The 15,777-nt window shown below is 37.9% G+C and overlaps 1 protein-coding gene across 45 annotated transcripts in view; it reads right to left on the reverse strand.

Annotated features, from left to right (window-relative positions):
* Positions 1 to 15,777, reverse strand: part of KMT2C (lysine methyltransferase 2C) — a 201,816-nt gene that overhangs the window by 87,724 nt on the left and 98,315 nt on the right. For 29 of the 45 annotated variants that reach the window (XM_075082303.1, XM_075082317.1, XM_075082313.1 and 26 more), the window contains 5 exons: positions 6,713 to 6,875; positions 5,848 to 6,019; positions 3,854 to 3,968; positions 2,850 to 3,022; positions 1,923 to 2,095 (listed from right to left, as the gene is read on the reverse strand). In XM_075082303.1, the coding sequence (XP_074938404.1) occupies positions 1,923 to 2,095; positions 2,850 to 3,022; positions 3,854 to 3,968; positions 5,848 to 6,019; positions 6,713 to 6,875 (796 nt within the window). The remainder of the gene's footprint in view (positions 1 to 1,922; positions 2,096 to 2,849; positions 3,023 to 3,853; positions 3,969 to 5,847; positions 6,020 to 6,712; positions 6,876 to 15,777) is intronic. The other 16 variants (XM_075082304.1, XM_075082333.1, XM_075082328.1 and 13 more) reach the window with 1 other exon arrangement.

A 15,777-nucleotide genomic window follows, 5' to 3' on the forward strand; every position in this document is an offset into this window, starting at 1 on the left:
TTAAAACTTTAGCCTTACAAAAAAACCTGTTACTTATTTAAAAGGGTTTTCAGTAGAGGATTGGGAGTTTTTCAAGTGTAAGTTTTGGGTATTACTCGGACTTTCCTAAACGTTCTAAATACACTGCCTGGGAGACCAACAGCCTCTACTAACCTTTCGAAATGGAAGTGATCTTCAAAGGTTGAAGTCGCTGCTTCTTCCTAACTCAGCGCACATGTTCACTGACAGAGCTGTTCTGCTCCTTTACATATTTACCAACTGCCACTGCCCTTCCTCCAGGATTATCTTTTTCATCATTTCTTTACTGCTCACAAAAGGTAGGCACTTAAGTGTACAGGCTAACATCAAAGACAATGACTTGTTTAAACAAAACATCAGTTTGAACACACAAAAATGAGCGTTTTGTTATAGTCCTATACTTCCCCTTTCCAGTCAAAAATTATCTGGCTTTGGAGAACACAGATACTTATGCAACTGAGCTATCTATTTCTTTTAACAAAAGATCAATGCACAAGCATTGCTGTTCAGGCATCAGAAATGCACGCGGCAGTGGTAATGCAGTTCACAGACTCATAGAATGTCTCAGGTTAGACGGGACCCATAACTCCTTGGTCCTCACAGGACTGCCTAAAACTAAACCATATGACTAAGAGCATCACCCAGATGCGCCCTGAACTCTGAGAGGCTTGGTGCCATGACCACTTCCCTGGGGAGCCTGTTCTGGTGAACAAACCCCCTCTCAGTGAAGAACCTTTTCCTAATGTCCAGTCTGAACTTCCCTGATGCAGCTTCATTCCATTTCCTCGTGTCCTATCACTGGTCACCAGAGAGAGATCAGCACCTCCACCGCCACTGCCCCACCTTGAAGAAGCTGTAGGCTGCGATGAGGTCACCCCTCAGCTTGCTCTTCTCCAAGCTGAGCAAGCCAAGTGACCTCAGCTGCTCCTCGTGAGTCTTGCCCTTGAGACCTTTCACCATCTTGGTCACCCTGCTCTGGACACACTTGAATAGTTTGATGTCCTTCTTACATTGAGGCACCCAAAACTACACACACTACTCGAGATGGGGCCACACCAGAGCAGTGTAGAGTGAGACCATCACCTCCCTCTGTTAGATTTTACCTTCCTTCAAAATTTAACCACAACTGCACTTCTCTTAGGAAATTCAGCCTGATTGAGAGTCTGTCCAATGCAACAGAACGTGTGGTGTGAAATACCCAAAGGCATTCAGTTATGAGTTCATTACAGAGATCTTGTGGATGACCCACTGGGTTCAGATCAACAGATCCAAGTTCTTTCTGTGCTTTCATTACTGAGTAATTTTTTAAAAAATACTTTACACTTTACTGCAACTAGATGACTAATCATATATTGTTTTGAAAAAGGACGCTTAATTAAAAGCTGTTTCATTTAACATACCTGTCGTTTGAACATAGTCCAGCTTCTGCTGCTGTGTCCTACCTAGACATAGTGAGGAGAACAGGCACTAGGGGACTGACAAGTAGCAGGAGGGAAATAGAAAAGCTGGATGTCTCTAGGAACATCTACCGAAGCTGGCTGGTGCCTGGTAGTTAGGCACAGATTAATACAACAGTTAGGCTGTCAAATGGATACATTTATGAATTGTACCACATCCAGAAATAAATTAGAGAAGTTTACAGCTACAGGCTGGGAAGCTGGAGCTGGAAGGCTGAGAGCCACCATTATGGTGCTTACTTGCCTGTGTCTCTAATACAGGACCCTGAAGCCAGAAAGCATACTGAGAAGACAGCTCACCCACAGGTGGCTTGACAAGCTGCTACTAAATAAAGGAATAGATGAACTCCACAGAGTAGAATACGAGTGGCTGGTTCACAAAAGACTTTGTGAGACAGCTGCAGGTATTTATATTTGATGTAAGCATTTTGGAAGTAAAAAGATTACCTGTTTGATTACCTGTTATACTGTCAGGTCCAGGAATGAGTTCAGAAGTGTCCATTACATCACATGACTGAGTCTGATCCCCCTCTCCTTGTCTACAAAGAGTGCAGATGTAGTCTTTCAACTGAGACTCCAATTCACTACCTGGAGATCTGTCACATTCTATGTGAATCCACCTGGGGAAATTAATTTAGTGTGACTGTGATTTGAATAATAAAAATATAAAGTATCCTAGTCAAAATCAACTACAAATTAGTCGTTTTCCATTCATATAGGGAAACAAAAAAATTGCAACCAATGCTTTATTACAGAGAATTTTAGAGAAACAAGCATGATACATCAGTATGTCAACCAGTGAACAAATTTAAACATGAAGACCTAAACTGTCACTAAAGCCAGCTGGACACCACAACATGTACAGCAATACTGAGACGCTACACAACAAGATACAATAGCATTGAATTAGAAACACAGCCTCCATTCTTAAAAGATTCCCAAATAGTGCTTTTTTTTTTTTTTTTAATTACTAGCATAGCAAATAAATAAAATTAGAGAACACCTACTTGAAAATTTAACAAAAATAGACCACTGCAAACAACCCTATTCATACAACAGTCCTTACAAGTTAGGACTATGACTCTTCTAACTCTGCTCACTCAAAAAACAGATGCAATGTAAGAAGCAGCAGCAGCACATATTTCTCTGTACGCCTCAGGTAACTGCCAATGAATACTTAGTTGCTAAGATTAAAATAAGACTACCTACTATTGTTCATTGTATTTAGAGATGAAGTATCAAGATTTTGCACAAGATACTAGAGCACTGTACATCAAACACAGTCTACACCCTTCACAGAAACACATCGATGCATACAGCTCACCATAAGCTTTAGGTATTTTAGTAGAATTTTACAAAAATTAGGATTCTTACCTTTTGCACATGTGACAATGCAACATATCTTTCTGGAAGTCTTGGAGGCACAGTTTTTCACAGAAGGGACAAGATAAGTTGTCTTGCTGTTGGTAACAACTGTCACATACCAAACAGTTATGGTGCCACTGACAACTTGTTCGTGTGCCACACTCAGCACATACTCTACAGTTCTAGAGATCACAAGAATTTAGTTGTTAATTAGGATATTTCACAATGTGATAGAACTGCCATTAACTGACATTTCCCTGTTTTGAATTAAATTAAAGAAAGTTTCTGTCCTTGATAACACTAATAAATTATCCAGGATCTGATAATAGAGCATGAAAAGCCTGTGCAACAGCTGGAAGAGTTTCCTTGCACTGCACCCTGACTTGAAAGGAGTATTTCTTATTTGACCAAATTTTTTTATTCCTAACCTCAGCTGTCTTATGACTGCCACAAACTATGAAATTACATACAATTCATATACAGGGACTACCTTTGTTTCGCTGATGTTGTATTTTTATTACTACTTACACTTACTCACAAAGTTACTTATAAAACAACAAATTCATCGTGCTCTCCTCAAATGCAAAGGAACCTTGAGCTGCAGAACTGTTGTTCTGGTAAGCAAGAAGTAGTTGAAAATAAAGAGCCTTCAGGTATAGCATACCAATACGGCTGCATAGGTTTCAGTTTACATTTTAGTTTACATTAGATCATGAGAACAGCTATCATTAAGTGAAGGTTATCCACTCCACCAGGACCCTACACTTGTTTTTATCCCTATGGTGCTGATTTACTGTCCTACATAGGCTGCTTCAGCCATTGCATCGACAGCTACCCTCACAGAGCAGCTGTAGAGCCACATGATTACATACAAGTGGGATTCCTTCAGAAATTACAAGCTATGCGATGCTGCTACAGCAGTCTGCAATACACCTAGAACAGCACAATGCAGATAACAAAATTTGGGCCCCCAAAATAATAATAAGAAATTATTCTGTAACCTTTCGACTTACTTTACATTTCCAACCATTCGTTGGTACAGCATCCATAACTGGTTGTAGACAGAAAGTATGGTAGCCTTTGTCGCATGTATCGCACACCAGCATCTTGTTGTCTTCCCCAGAATGTCTAAAAAAAGTAACAAGTGTTTAAAAAAAATTATTTAAACAAGACGTAACTAAAAATCTTTTTAATGACAAATCTAAACATGAAGACTCATAGCTGAGCACATGAAAATATATGAATATCACCTCCAAATAGCTCCAAAGATAATGCCCCCAAATTCATATTTAAGTATGAGTTAAGACCACTATTCTTACTCCAACAAACGTTGAGCCCATGCAACTATTCCAATTTCTAGAAATCAAGCCACTATCATTTACACACATGTAGGCAGACCTAATAGCCTTTCTGTAATGAAATCAGTTCAAAATCTGAAATACGTACTTTATTTCTTTCTGAAAAGAACATGCAATTGTACTTGTTCTTACTAACAGTCTGACTGTATTTTTTCCCAAGAAAATGAGCCATCACCTCTGACTACCAGAGCTCCTACAATGTCAACCAAGACTGCAAGAGCAAAACAAACATTAAAGGAAGGTATTTCAATTTTCCTACAATCACGTATTACAGAGCTCCACCACAAATTTCAGCGATAAAATAAATTTGCAGAGAATAAGACAAATAGTCTGGTAATACCTAAAGGCATTGTGTTCTGCCTTAGTTTAAATAAAATAATTCAATAAATAAGTATGCAACAAGATTTGCCTGGATTAAGCTTCACAATATATGGCATTACACATACTAGATTCTACTTCATTGCCTGGAAGAGTTGAGATCTTTAAAGAACAGTAAATGCTTTCTCCTTGCATGGAGATATGCTTAAAATGCTGTTGTTCAACACTGGCATAAAAATGCCATACTGCATAAAGTAATAGGTGTGAAAACATCACATTTTCTTCTGCTTTTCCACTAGAGACAGGGTTTGTTAGCAAATATCATCATTACCCAGTACAACACTTTTAGGGATACTTTTTCAAACATTCTCTATTATAACTTCATTGCTGGCATTTGCTATCAGCTGCATGTGAGCAGGGAACACTCTTTAAAGTGGGTGAATCTGAATGCTGGCAAATAGCAAGTGTTCTGCTTGGAAGACAGGAAAGCACTGACTGATAGGTACATGAGGCAGTAGTGAAGTGGCTTTTTTACTTCATACTGTCCCAACTGATCCGCCTAAAGCTGAACAAAACTCTATTTCTTTTCTAGTAAGCCCTTTAAAAAAAAACAAAAATTAATAAGCCAAACCAAACAAAAAAACACCCCATCCAACCAACCAAACCAAAACACCCAAACCAAGCAAGCAAAAGAAGAACCCTGCAGTGCCCATCACGTTAAGTTATATGAGAACAAGTGTACAAGCAGCCAGAGTTTTCTAAGTGAACCCTTATAATATCGCAACAATGAGGCTTCTTTGTCTCAGTATTTTTCTGGTGTAACAATTCGATCATGGTCACTCAGGTCACTTTTTTTCTTTGCTCAATTACGTCATGTTTTTGTTTTCATAATGACTCATTAGTTGCCTCTAAAAGATACAGAGGAGAGGGCTTAATGCAGGGGACCTACCCAGTATGTGGAACATGCACAGTTGAAAAGTCAGCTGAGTAAGAGCAGAGGTTCCCAGACTCTAAAGGCAGTACATTAAAATAATTTGTTATTTTGGTAAATTTGAGAAAAATCCTCATGTATAAAAGGAGGAAAAAGTCAGAAGGTTTTGTGGCTCTCCAGACCTGGAGGGTATCATGTGCAGGAGTTCTAGCTCAGCTCTTTTAGAAGAAAGTTCCTAACACAGCGTTTGTTCAGCTGCTTAACATAATATCATAACAGATATATCTGGGCAAATAACCTGCACTTTTTGGAAAAAAGAGCAGTTAATAAAAGAGATGTTTTAAAATCACAGCACATAAATCTCACACCATCCCTTCCACGTCCTTGAAGTCTCACTTACTTGCAGTTCTGGCACACTTTGCAATCAGGACACTGCCAACCTGCTCTTTTTAAAGGTGTAACTTGTATGTCCAGGCACATCCCATGGTAGTGCTGGCCACAGGTAGTACAAAAAAGTTGATCGAGGAGGTCTCCAGGGCTGTCGCACACTGCACAATTCGCTTCTTCCTTTGCTACAAAGAAATAATTATTTCAATTATTATTTCATTCAAAATTATGAAGAATTCAATGAACCCAATGAAGCCAAGAAATGCTTTCATAGTTCTTACACATACAAAACTTGATCATTCTCACGAAATTAAAATTTAATTAATATGCTTAACAACTCCTCCTTTCATTTGGTTTTCTGATATATTCAACTAATCTTCTCGTAACAAAAGCACATTCACTTTAAAGCTTAATAAAGTCTTACCAAAAGAAACAGTTTTATTCTCCTCAAGACAAAACTGAGAGCTTTAGGACCAATGATTCTCTGGAACAAGTACAAAATAAAGCTCCTAACAGATCTAAACCTATTATTGAGCTGAAGTGTTTCCAATACAGTTGCTCTAACTTGAACTTGGGCAAGCAAGCAAGCCTGCTGACTTGAACTAAAACCTGATGGAAGACAGGCCTTGAGTAAACACTTCCAATGTTCTGTCACTAAAAACAAAGAAAAATACTAACTGTGCTGTGCACCGCTGGCAGTCTTTAAAAACAGAAGAGTATGAACTTGTATCTTTTCTTGTACCTGAACATACATGAATTCTTGGGTACAGGAACTGGGAGAACAGGTCTAAACAAATGCACTCTTAAGCTGATCCTACCACAGAGCATTTTTCATAAAACCTGGTAATAATCGTGCCATCTGAATACCATGTACTTACATCTTTCAGGAGCCTGATCAATATGGTCTGGACAAAGGAGGGACAAGTTACTGAAATCCTGAAATGTGCCTGCTCCAGCAGCACAGGGGTAATGGTACATCTGGGTACATTTCTCTTCACAGCATTTGATAGTGGCTCCAAGGTGCTTACAATATGCACATCGCTGAAAAACAAACATAAATTGTTCAAAACTGTTTTTTCTTGTAATTTTTCACCCAGATCTGTTTCGCAGCCTCATTTAAGAGACAAACACCTCAGCCAGTAGAAGGAAATGAATCCCCATGAGAAGGAAACTAGTGTCTTTCAGTGGCACTCCCAGATCTTTCCAACTTAAAATGTTTTAACAAAACACACTCTAAATGCACTCTGATGACCGAGATTCTTGTCACAGAAAAGCATTTTTCTTCTTCACGTTATCTATCTTGAGCTATGCCTTCAGTAAAGAGGCTTGGAAACTTATTCTGAGTAATAGAGGCAGACCACACTATGCTGTTATAACTAAAAGCCACATAGCTCTGTAAGTTGTAATGTAAAACTGTAGACACTATAATCAGAAATGCAAATGGAAATGAAATATCATGTTCTACCAAAAATCTAATTGACATTATACAATTCTCCCTCAGATGATAATGCATTACATAACCTAGTACTTTCTTCTCATCTCTCCTTTCAAGGCTACACAAATATCCCCACCAAACTTTGAGAAGTCATAAATAAGCATGATTGTTATTAGAGACCATAGTCAGATTTGTAAAGAAATAATTTCTCAGAAAGAACTATCCAATCACCCTCCGGCTCTCTAGTCAAGAGGCAAAGGAATCCATCAGTCTGCTTGTAATGTATCACCCACACCTTTCTGATTCAGTTCATCAGTCTTTTTTCTTTCTCAGATTCATTGCAGTCCCTGAAGCACTGTAACTTGCTTTTGCACTTTTTCACCAAGGCAACAACACTTTTTAAGGCTAGAGCACAGCACCACAACATTTGGAGTAAACTTAAGAAAAAACAGGTCAGTGGCTCACAGGAAGACATACATAACATACAGCAACAACTGAGCTCGGGGACTCTCGTTTTTCATAATACAAATATAATACTAACACTGACATGTTTGATTGCTAGCTTAAGTATCAAGTAACATCCAAATATGAACATAAACCAAATGAAAGAAAAGTTACATTCCACTTCTTAATTCTCAGAACACAGACAATATTTATTACCACAATTCTTCTGCGTTTCAAAGCCTGGCATGAAATTAGGCATGAAATAGTGCTACTACAAGTCCACAGATATCAAAACCAGCCCATACAAAAGCACAAATCACAAAGCTGCCTGTGTTAACATCTACACTGACATTCTTAAAACCAGATGAAACTAATGTCTTCAGCAAAATGCCTGCCTGCGAGACAACTCATGGACAAGAGAAAGAAAAAAAGATATTACTTTATGCTAAACACAACTGCAGTACAAAAAGATAAAACACTTGGGCACAGAAATTAAAGCGGGTCAGTAAGGATAGCTACTGCCATGTTTCTGTGCTACAGTGCTGTCTTGTCTTCAGATCTGCAAGAAATCTCACCTCTACCTGTGCCTCTAACACCTACTAACTGTATGGAAAAGATGTGTTCTTGTTACTTTACCAGCCAAAATGCAGAGGAGAGGAGGGGAGAAAGATAAGCAAACAATAACATGGAGTTCCTGAAGCAGGTGAAGAAGGTAGCAACAGTAATTACATTTAAGGACTGCCAACAAAACCAAAGTCATGTAAGACACTGGTTTTAGGAAATTATATATTCAGTAAACACTTGCTGAGGATGCTGTAAAAGGTAAATTCTGAACTTACATGTGAAATAATGAACATATAGCCCAAAGCCTCCAACTCCATGAACAACAGCTGCACATTAAACAGCATACAACCCACTGCACTGTTCTGCACTTGACGCTCCTACAGCCTATTGAGACGGCCCAGATTATAGCTAAGGCCCAGTTCCTACAGGCCATGCTTTTTCTTAAGATATTACTCCACAAGAAACACTAGGACCAGGAACTTGGGAGGAACTAAGGTCCAAAATGCACCCCTCAAGAAAGCATTCAACAGATACTTTGTTGCATCCCATCATTAACCCTTAAGAAATCTCTGGGAAATAAAATTTTGAAAGAACTGCAAGCACCCTAAGAATCCAACATTTACTAAAAGCTGGGAATAATGGATTAAAATGGCAATATTAATGGCATTTTTGAACACCACGACTGGGTTTCAAAACCACCAATGAACAATGGTACATAACACTGTAAAATCAGAATATACCTTTTTCAAAACACAGTATGTCCAAATGATAAAATTATTAGAAATGAGCAAAGTACAGGATTGCTGCAAAGCCTTGAAAATGTTGATTTAAGGAATGATGTAAAGATGCTGGAAGAAAAATGGAAGCCCAAATTACATTTAATTGAACCCTTCAAACCCATCTGCTAAACTGCACTGGCAATGAAACGCATTTGGCAGCTAAGTAAAACACACACTTTACAAACAATGTGGTATATATCATCTGAGGCAAATAAAAAGAACAGAATATCAACATTTGCTGAATTTATAAGAGAGATAAAGCAGTCTGAAGAAACAAATGCCCAAAGGGATTTTTCTGGCAACAGCTGTTGATGAGAAGAGTTACTTTTCCAGCAGTAGAAGCCAACACTTCTCTGAAACCAGGCCACATGCTACGACCCCAGAAGAACAAGTATGCAGCTATTACAACTAACCTTCGTGAAGAAAGTAAAGATACGAACAGTGAGATATATTAATATTTAAAAAATTAAAAGCTTTGCTAAATAAACCCAGTAACAAATACTACTTTACTACTCTATTGCTAAAATACAGCATCAGGACAGTAGGAGGTGGAAGGAGGAATAAATCATGTTGCCAGTGAAACGCAAGTGTCTTCACCACACTGCATGAGGACAGTAACAGAGACAGAGACAGTACGGAGTCTTCAATTTCATTAGCATGAGGACAAAATAAGGCATTATGTGAAGGGGGTGGAAGCTGAACCCGAGTATTCAAAGGGTAGGTATAGGAAAATGGTACGCTGTCAAAGCAAGCCAAACACTGTTTTGTTCATGGATCGAATAATTTTACACCCCCATCCTACAGGAAAAAAAAACTTTACAAGGTGTCAGAAAGCTAGAGAGATAGCTCATTACTTATTCATAGTACATTCAATAAAATAAACGTCACTAAAGCAGAGTCAGCAGACTATTTTCCTACTCAAAAAGTCCTTCATTGGTTACCAACTGTTTTCTTCAGCAAGCTCCCAGTGCACTCGCCCAAGGCAAGAAAGCTCCAATCCCATCCATACTTCTGCTATTTCCTACTATTGTAATTTTCATTATTTAAAACTGTCCACACCTCCTTCTACCTGGTCCTTTTCACCTCTTTCATCTGATTTTTTTCATGCAGAGAGAAAAGGATCTCATTTTTAAAAGCAAACAGCTACACAGCCTTTCAAATTTCATCTTAAAATTCCCTTTACTCACTAATCCCACTAGATCGAACATGACATTGCTACACAAACACAATGAAAGAGGAAGAACTAAGTGAATTAATAGAAAACATAAGAAAACCTGATCAATCACCTCCTTTCTTTTCTAGGTGCATGGGAGTACATCCTCCACAAAATAGTGTAGCAGAAACCACACAGAAAATTTCCAGAAAGACAAAAACTTGTACTGCCATGCTAGGATCATAACTGCACCAAAATCAACTGAACAGAAAGGTTAGTTCTGCCTGTGACTTGGAAGCTCAGCTGAACTTGACAAATGCTGCTGGTTTTAATAGAAATAGATGGCCAAACTATAACATGGGGACAAGAGGAATGGCTTACTGTTTACATCTTTCTAACCTTCCTACATCATTAAAAAAACCCAAAAAGACAAAAAATGTATTCCAACTTTACATCAAACTTCCTGCTGCTCCATACTTCGAACTACTCCAAAACGCAGCACGAGTTCAAATGAAGAAAAGATGCCTGTGTTCATGATAACGCAAGATTTTATCCAGATAGTACTAAGAACAAATCAGAGGTCAAGTTTTGTCATTTTATTGCCCTTAGAATTACTTTATAGCATTACTGTCTCAGCAACTGGACAAGTAACAACCCTTAGGAGGCAGCTATTAAAGAAAGGCTAAAATATGGACTTTGAGTAAGTACTTAGTTATGACCTGTTCAGTGCAGTAAAGCTAAATGTTAGTATTAGGATTTGCAAAATGTTTTTTATGCAAAATGACAAAAAGTTTTTACTGATTATGAACTTATTTAGCTTTAAAAAGGGCAGCTGATAAAACCAATGATAACAATAAGCAGGTGTTTTAACAAATTAATTTTAATTTATTTTTATTTTAAATTTAAATATTTATTTTATAGTAAAATTATATTTTCAAAAAGAGCAATTTCAATTTTTGGATAGTGCACCCAAAAATGTACAGAAGCCACCTGTCCTTAGTTTAAAAATTGAATGTATTACCTGTAAGAACGAATTTCAGACTGGCTAGCTACTGAAAACTGCTATCATACAAGCCTGTAGCTAATGAGAACTGGACCTTAACATCCTGTCATTAATGAGACCACAAAGAAATTTTAGTATAAACAGTGAATAATGAAATATGTCCTGATAATCTTCACTGATTACTCCATCATCTAGAAAAAGCTTTATATTGCTTAGAGACACTAATCACCATTAGCACCTCTAATGTCAAATACCCTGGTTTAAGTACCATAAAGCATTTAAGAGCACAATGCAGTAAGATGGCAACATAAAAACAACTAATAGCTTTTGACTGAGCTACTCATTAGAAAAGGTACTAAATAACATGTATTTCCTAGAATACTGGAAATTACCTTCTAATTTTTTAATTTCTCATTAATCGTGTCACAAATTTGGACATTACTTAAATTTATAACAAGCAAGTCAAGCAGAAAACAGTTAATTTTTGTTCCTCAATCCTTAACACCTACCAAAATTGAAGAAATTAAAATTCAGACTTCTCTCTTGTAACTTTAAAACTGTAATATTCTTAACAGAGACAGCATATTTTAAAACTTCACTACAGTGTCCAATTCATGAGTACCCTGAAGTTACAAAAAAAAAAAAAAAAAAAAAATCACAACTGTAGAAACAAACTATCAATTTTTGCTTCTAAAACCATATGAAAAAACATGGACAACCAGAAGAGATGTCATTTGGCGAAGCTCAATGCGTGACTGAGAAAGGCTGGCTTCTAATGCAGAATTCTTGACTAGATACTCCATCTGGCCGTGATCTGCCCAGTTATCATTACAGGAAAAGGAAGCAAAGGTAAGAAGATATAAATGATGATGACTAACACCACTATCGGTGAATCAACACGTGTAATCAAGGTAGAAAGCAAAAGTCCCTTTGAGTGTGGAGATTTCAGGCTCTTGGTCAGTCACTACTTCGTTCCTCCTTCCAAGCAGTGCCTCCTTTTTTTAACCTTTATTAAAAAAATCACATGAAACAAATGGTGTTGCTATCAAGGCATCTAAAAGTTGGGACAATAAAGTATTCATGCTTTGCAGAGGTGTTTTTCATAACAGTTGCAATAGGTTAATAACCTGTAAGAAGCAAGTTTGCTGAGGGAGATAGTATTTGTTATTTGACACCCGAAATAGGTAGAGGAAACCATGCAAACCTTATGGCACACAAATCCTTCCTCATATAACCTGAAATGTTTCCAAACCCTGTCTATTCAGAAGCTTCACAGAGGGGTTTGTGTGCCTTGAAGTTGTATTCTCCTCACGCTTATATAAGCTAGTGGAATAACTGCATGCATATTATTTCCTCCACAGACTCTGGCTTTGCTGCTTGTTTCACACTTTCATGAGGAAAAGCATGTTTTTTATTCACCTCCTCACTTTCTAAAAGATTTAGGATAATGTAAATGTTTTGAGTGAGTCTAAGCTTTCCCACCGCTAACAACCAACTAGTCTCTTAATTCCCATCTAATATCCACCGTGACAGAAGGGCACACACGGGCCTGTTGTTTAGTCAGCACGTCAACAATGAGGAGGTCAATAATGTTTAATGTAATTTAAGTTGTGATTATTAGGCTTCAGCATCAGCAACTTCAGGACAAACAAGGCAAGAACAGAAATCATCAGCTTTGGTTTAAGGCTGCTTTTTGGCAGGCTCAGAAAAGAGACTATTGTGCCAGTTCCATTTGATTCATGCTCGGAAGGTCTTAAGAAGTATGTGTAGACATTTCTTTTTGTTGGCAGAGCACAATCTGAGCCACAAATTGTTGGAGGCTTGAAAAAAAAAAATTGGGGGAAACATTGCTACATGCTTGTTATTTAATGATCTTCTCCAGGCATCTGCTACTGGTCGTCGGAGAAGATACTGGGATGAAGTCAACTTTCTGTCTAATCCAGCACAGCACCTATGTTCCTAAATCACATACAAGGATTCTGAAGTGGCTTATGCTTTCTATAGGTTATGTCTATGCTACAGATCTCCTGTAGCTACAGCTAGGCTGGCACAACTACATTTGCAAAGCCATTTAATAGAAACTCAGTGAAAAGAGAATTTACTGCTGATACAGTCACACTGTGCTTCCAAATGACACGAGGCTAAAGACAAGGACATCTAAACTTTGGGCTCTAAATTTAGTGTCTATATATGAGCCAAGTGTTTAAGCTCCCATTACACTTAACAGAGACTTAGTCATTTTATGGAATTTACTTCATCACAATTCAGTTGACCAAACAGTGGGTGCCCATTTTCAGGCTCTATTGACAATACCAGACAGATCTCCATCTTCTCAGGTAGACAAGTCCACACAGAGGTCTAAATTTAGATGACAGTCTTGACCTGAAGCCTGCCTAAAACATGTTGACAAAAGTTCTCTATTGGTAACATAGCTAAGTCCACACCAAAGATTTTGTCAGCATGGCACCACCAGTGAAGGGATGTGAATGGGTACCGATTACAGAGACTTCCATATAAATTCTGCTCTATTCATGTAAGTTTTCCAAATGATAAAAAGTTGGACTAAAGCTTCTCATAACACATGCCTAAATTCTCTTAAACACTCTGGAACACTTAGTCAAAACTTTCCAGCCATTTCTGAGAATAGAAAAGTCAGTAAGAAAAACATATTGCTCATCTCAGAAACAACCTCACTCAGAGGACTTGCAATTTGGCAGGAATTTTTTAGTGTGGGAGATGCAACTTTTGCCCTTACCCCGTAGATCTATCCAGATGTGACCAAGCTTCAGAAAACTATTTTTTTTTTTTAACATAAAACACTTCCAAAAGTTTGTCAGTGAAAAATCACAGAAAAATCTACTCTCATTGATCATGACTGATCCTCTCCAATTTCTAGCTCTGATTAGACTACATGTACCTTCTGCAAAGATTGCTTCAGTATGACGAGGATTAGAGAGAGGAAGTCTGTAGTAAGTACTCTAAACCTAAGCACAATAAGCCACTGGAATGGAAAGCAGACATCCTTAAGGCTCTTGACACTACTGTCACTTAAATTGTCTGGGGAATGAGAGTATCCAGTACACAGGCAGATGGACAAATACGGGTCAAAGAGACAAAAAGAACTAACTACACTGCATGAATGAGTCTGATGAGACAGGGAGGAGAAACCATGGACTGAGATGGAAGCTGAGGAGGGGCAGGGATGACACTTCAAGGGCCGATTAACAAAAACTGGGCACTAAAATTGGATGAAGAGCTGAGGGAACTGAAGTGCAAAGACACAGGAAATGGTGAAGGGACAGATCTCAAAAGAAACCTGAGGAAAAGGGAATAGAAAGGTTAAAGAGATGGGATGCAGGAAGAACAAGGAAGAGTGGAAGCTGCTAAAAAAATGAACTTGAACAAAACCTCAGAAATCTGAGGCAACTGAAACTGGGTGAAGACTACAAGGAGGAAAAGTAGGTAGCCCTCTGACTCCTAGTGCTATATCACTATCACCTAGCCAGTTCAAATAGCAGAGGTCTGTATGTAGCCATAAAGGTTTTAAACCTGCAGCTGGGAGGTCTGCCTTCTCCTTTTTTCACTTGATGCAAGGAAATGATATAGTCAGGCAATTACAAGACAACACACATACACAGAAACACAGATAAAGGAATGAACAGACACACACATGTACAACTATAACTAGGTATGTACATTAAGACACAAAAAGAACTGCAGATCAAATATGGATTTAGTGCATAAAATAGACCCTTAAGTGCAGCCTGCATTAAAGAAACCTGTACTTCTAGGACTGTGCTTAAATTGTGGAGGGAAAAAGGTATGTACTAAAAAAGTTGTGGATTGCTTGGGTGAGAAAAAAAACACTTAGTTGTGGCAAGTGAATGATGACCTGCAAAACAGATCTAAGTTTCACTTCTTTCATAGAGCTGCTTTATGATATCAGGCAGGGCACTAAGTAAAATTTTTCTTGTTTTAGTTCTTCACCTTACTTTTAAAAGCTTGAAGTTTTATCCCCCCCTTGATTTCTTGATTTCTACATAGATTGTGCACTCACAACTCCAACAGAGTGAACAAAGAACTGCAGTATCAATACAACTTTTTAAGTAAGTCTGAATATTTTTTTAACTCTTTCAATTTGCCATCCAAATTAGCAAATATTTTTAAGTAAAAGAAAAAAAACAACCAAAAAAACAACAAACCAACAACAAAATCACAAGAAAACCCAACCAAACAAAAACCACCAACCAACAAAATTCAACTTCTCTTGTGGAAAATGGAGCCCAAGATGCATAAAAAGGCCATGTAAATCTGCTATTTGGAAAAATTTACAGACAAATTATGCACACGCTTATTACATCATAGAAATGTCACAGAAAAACTCACGCTGCAATGAGTAATTCTTTCCTTTCAGCAGTATTTGAATAGTCTACATACCTACACATTGAACAACAATGAAAAATGTAATATCGAAGAGGTTTTTCCTAAGACAGCAATGTCCACCCTGTGGACTGAACTAGGCACTAGCTGTTCTGCATGTGGTCATACAATTAAAGACTGCATAA

Source organism: Phalacrocorax aristotelis, chromosome 2 (assembly GCF_949628215.1).
Source record: "Phalacrocorax aristotelis chromosome 2, bGulAri2.1, whole genome shotgun sequence".
Taxonomy (NCBI): domain Eukaryota; kingdom Metazoa; phylum Chordata; class Aves; order Suliformes; family Phalacrocoracidae; genus Phalacrocorax; species Phalacrocorax aristotelis.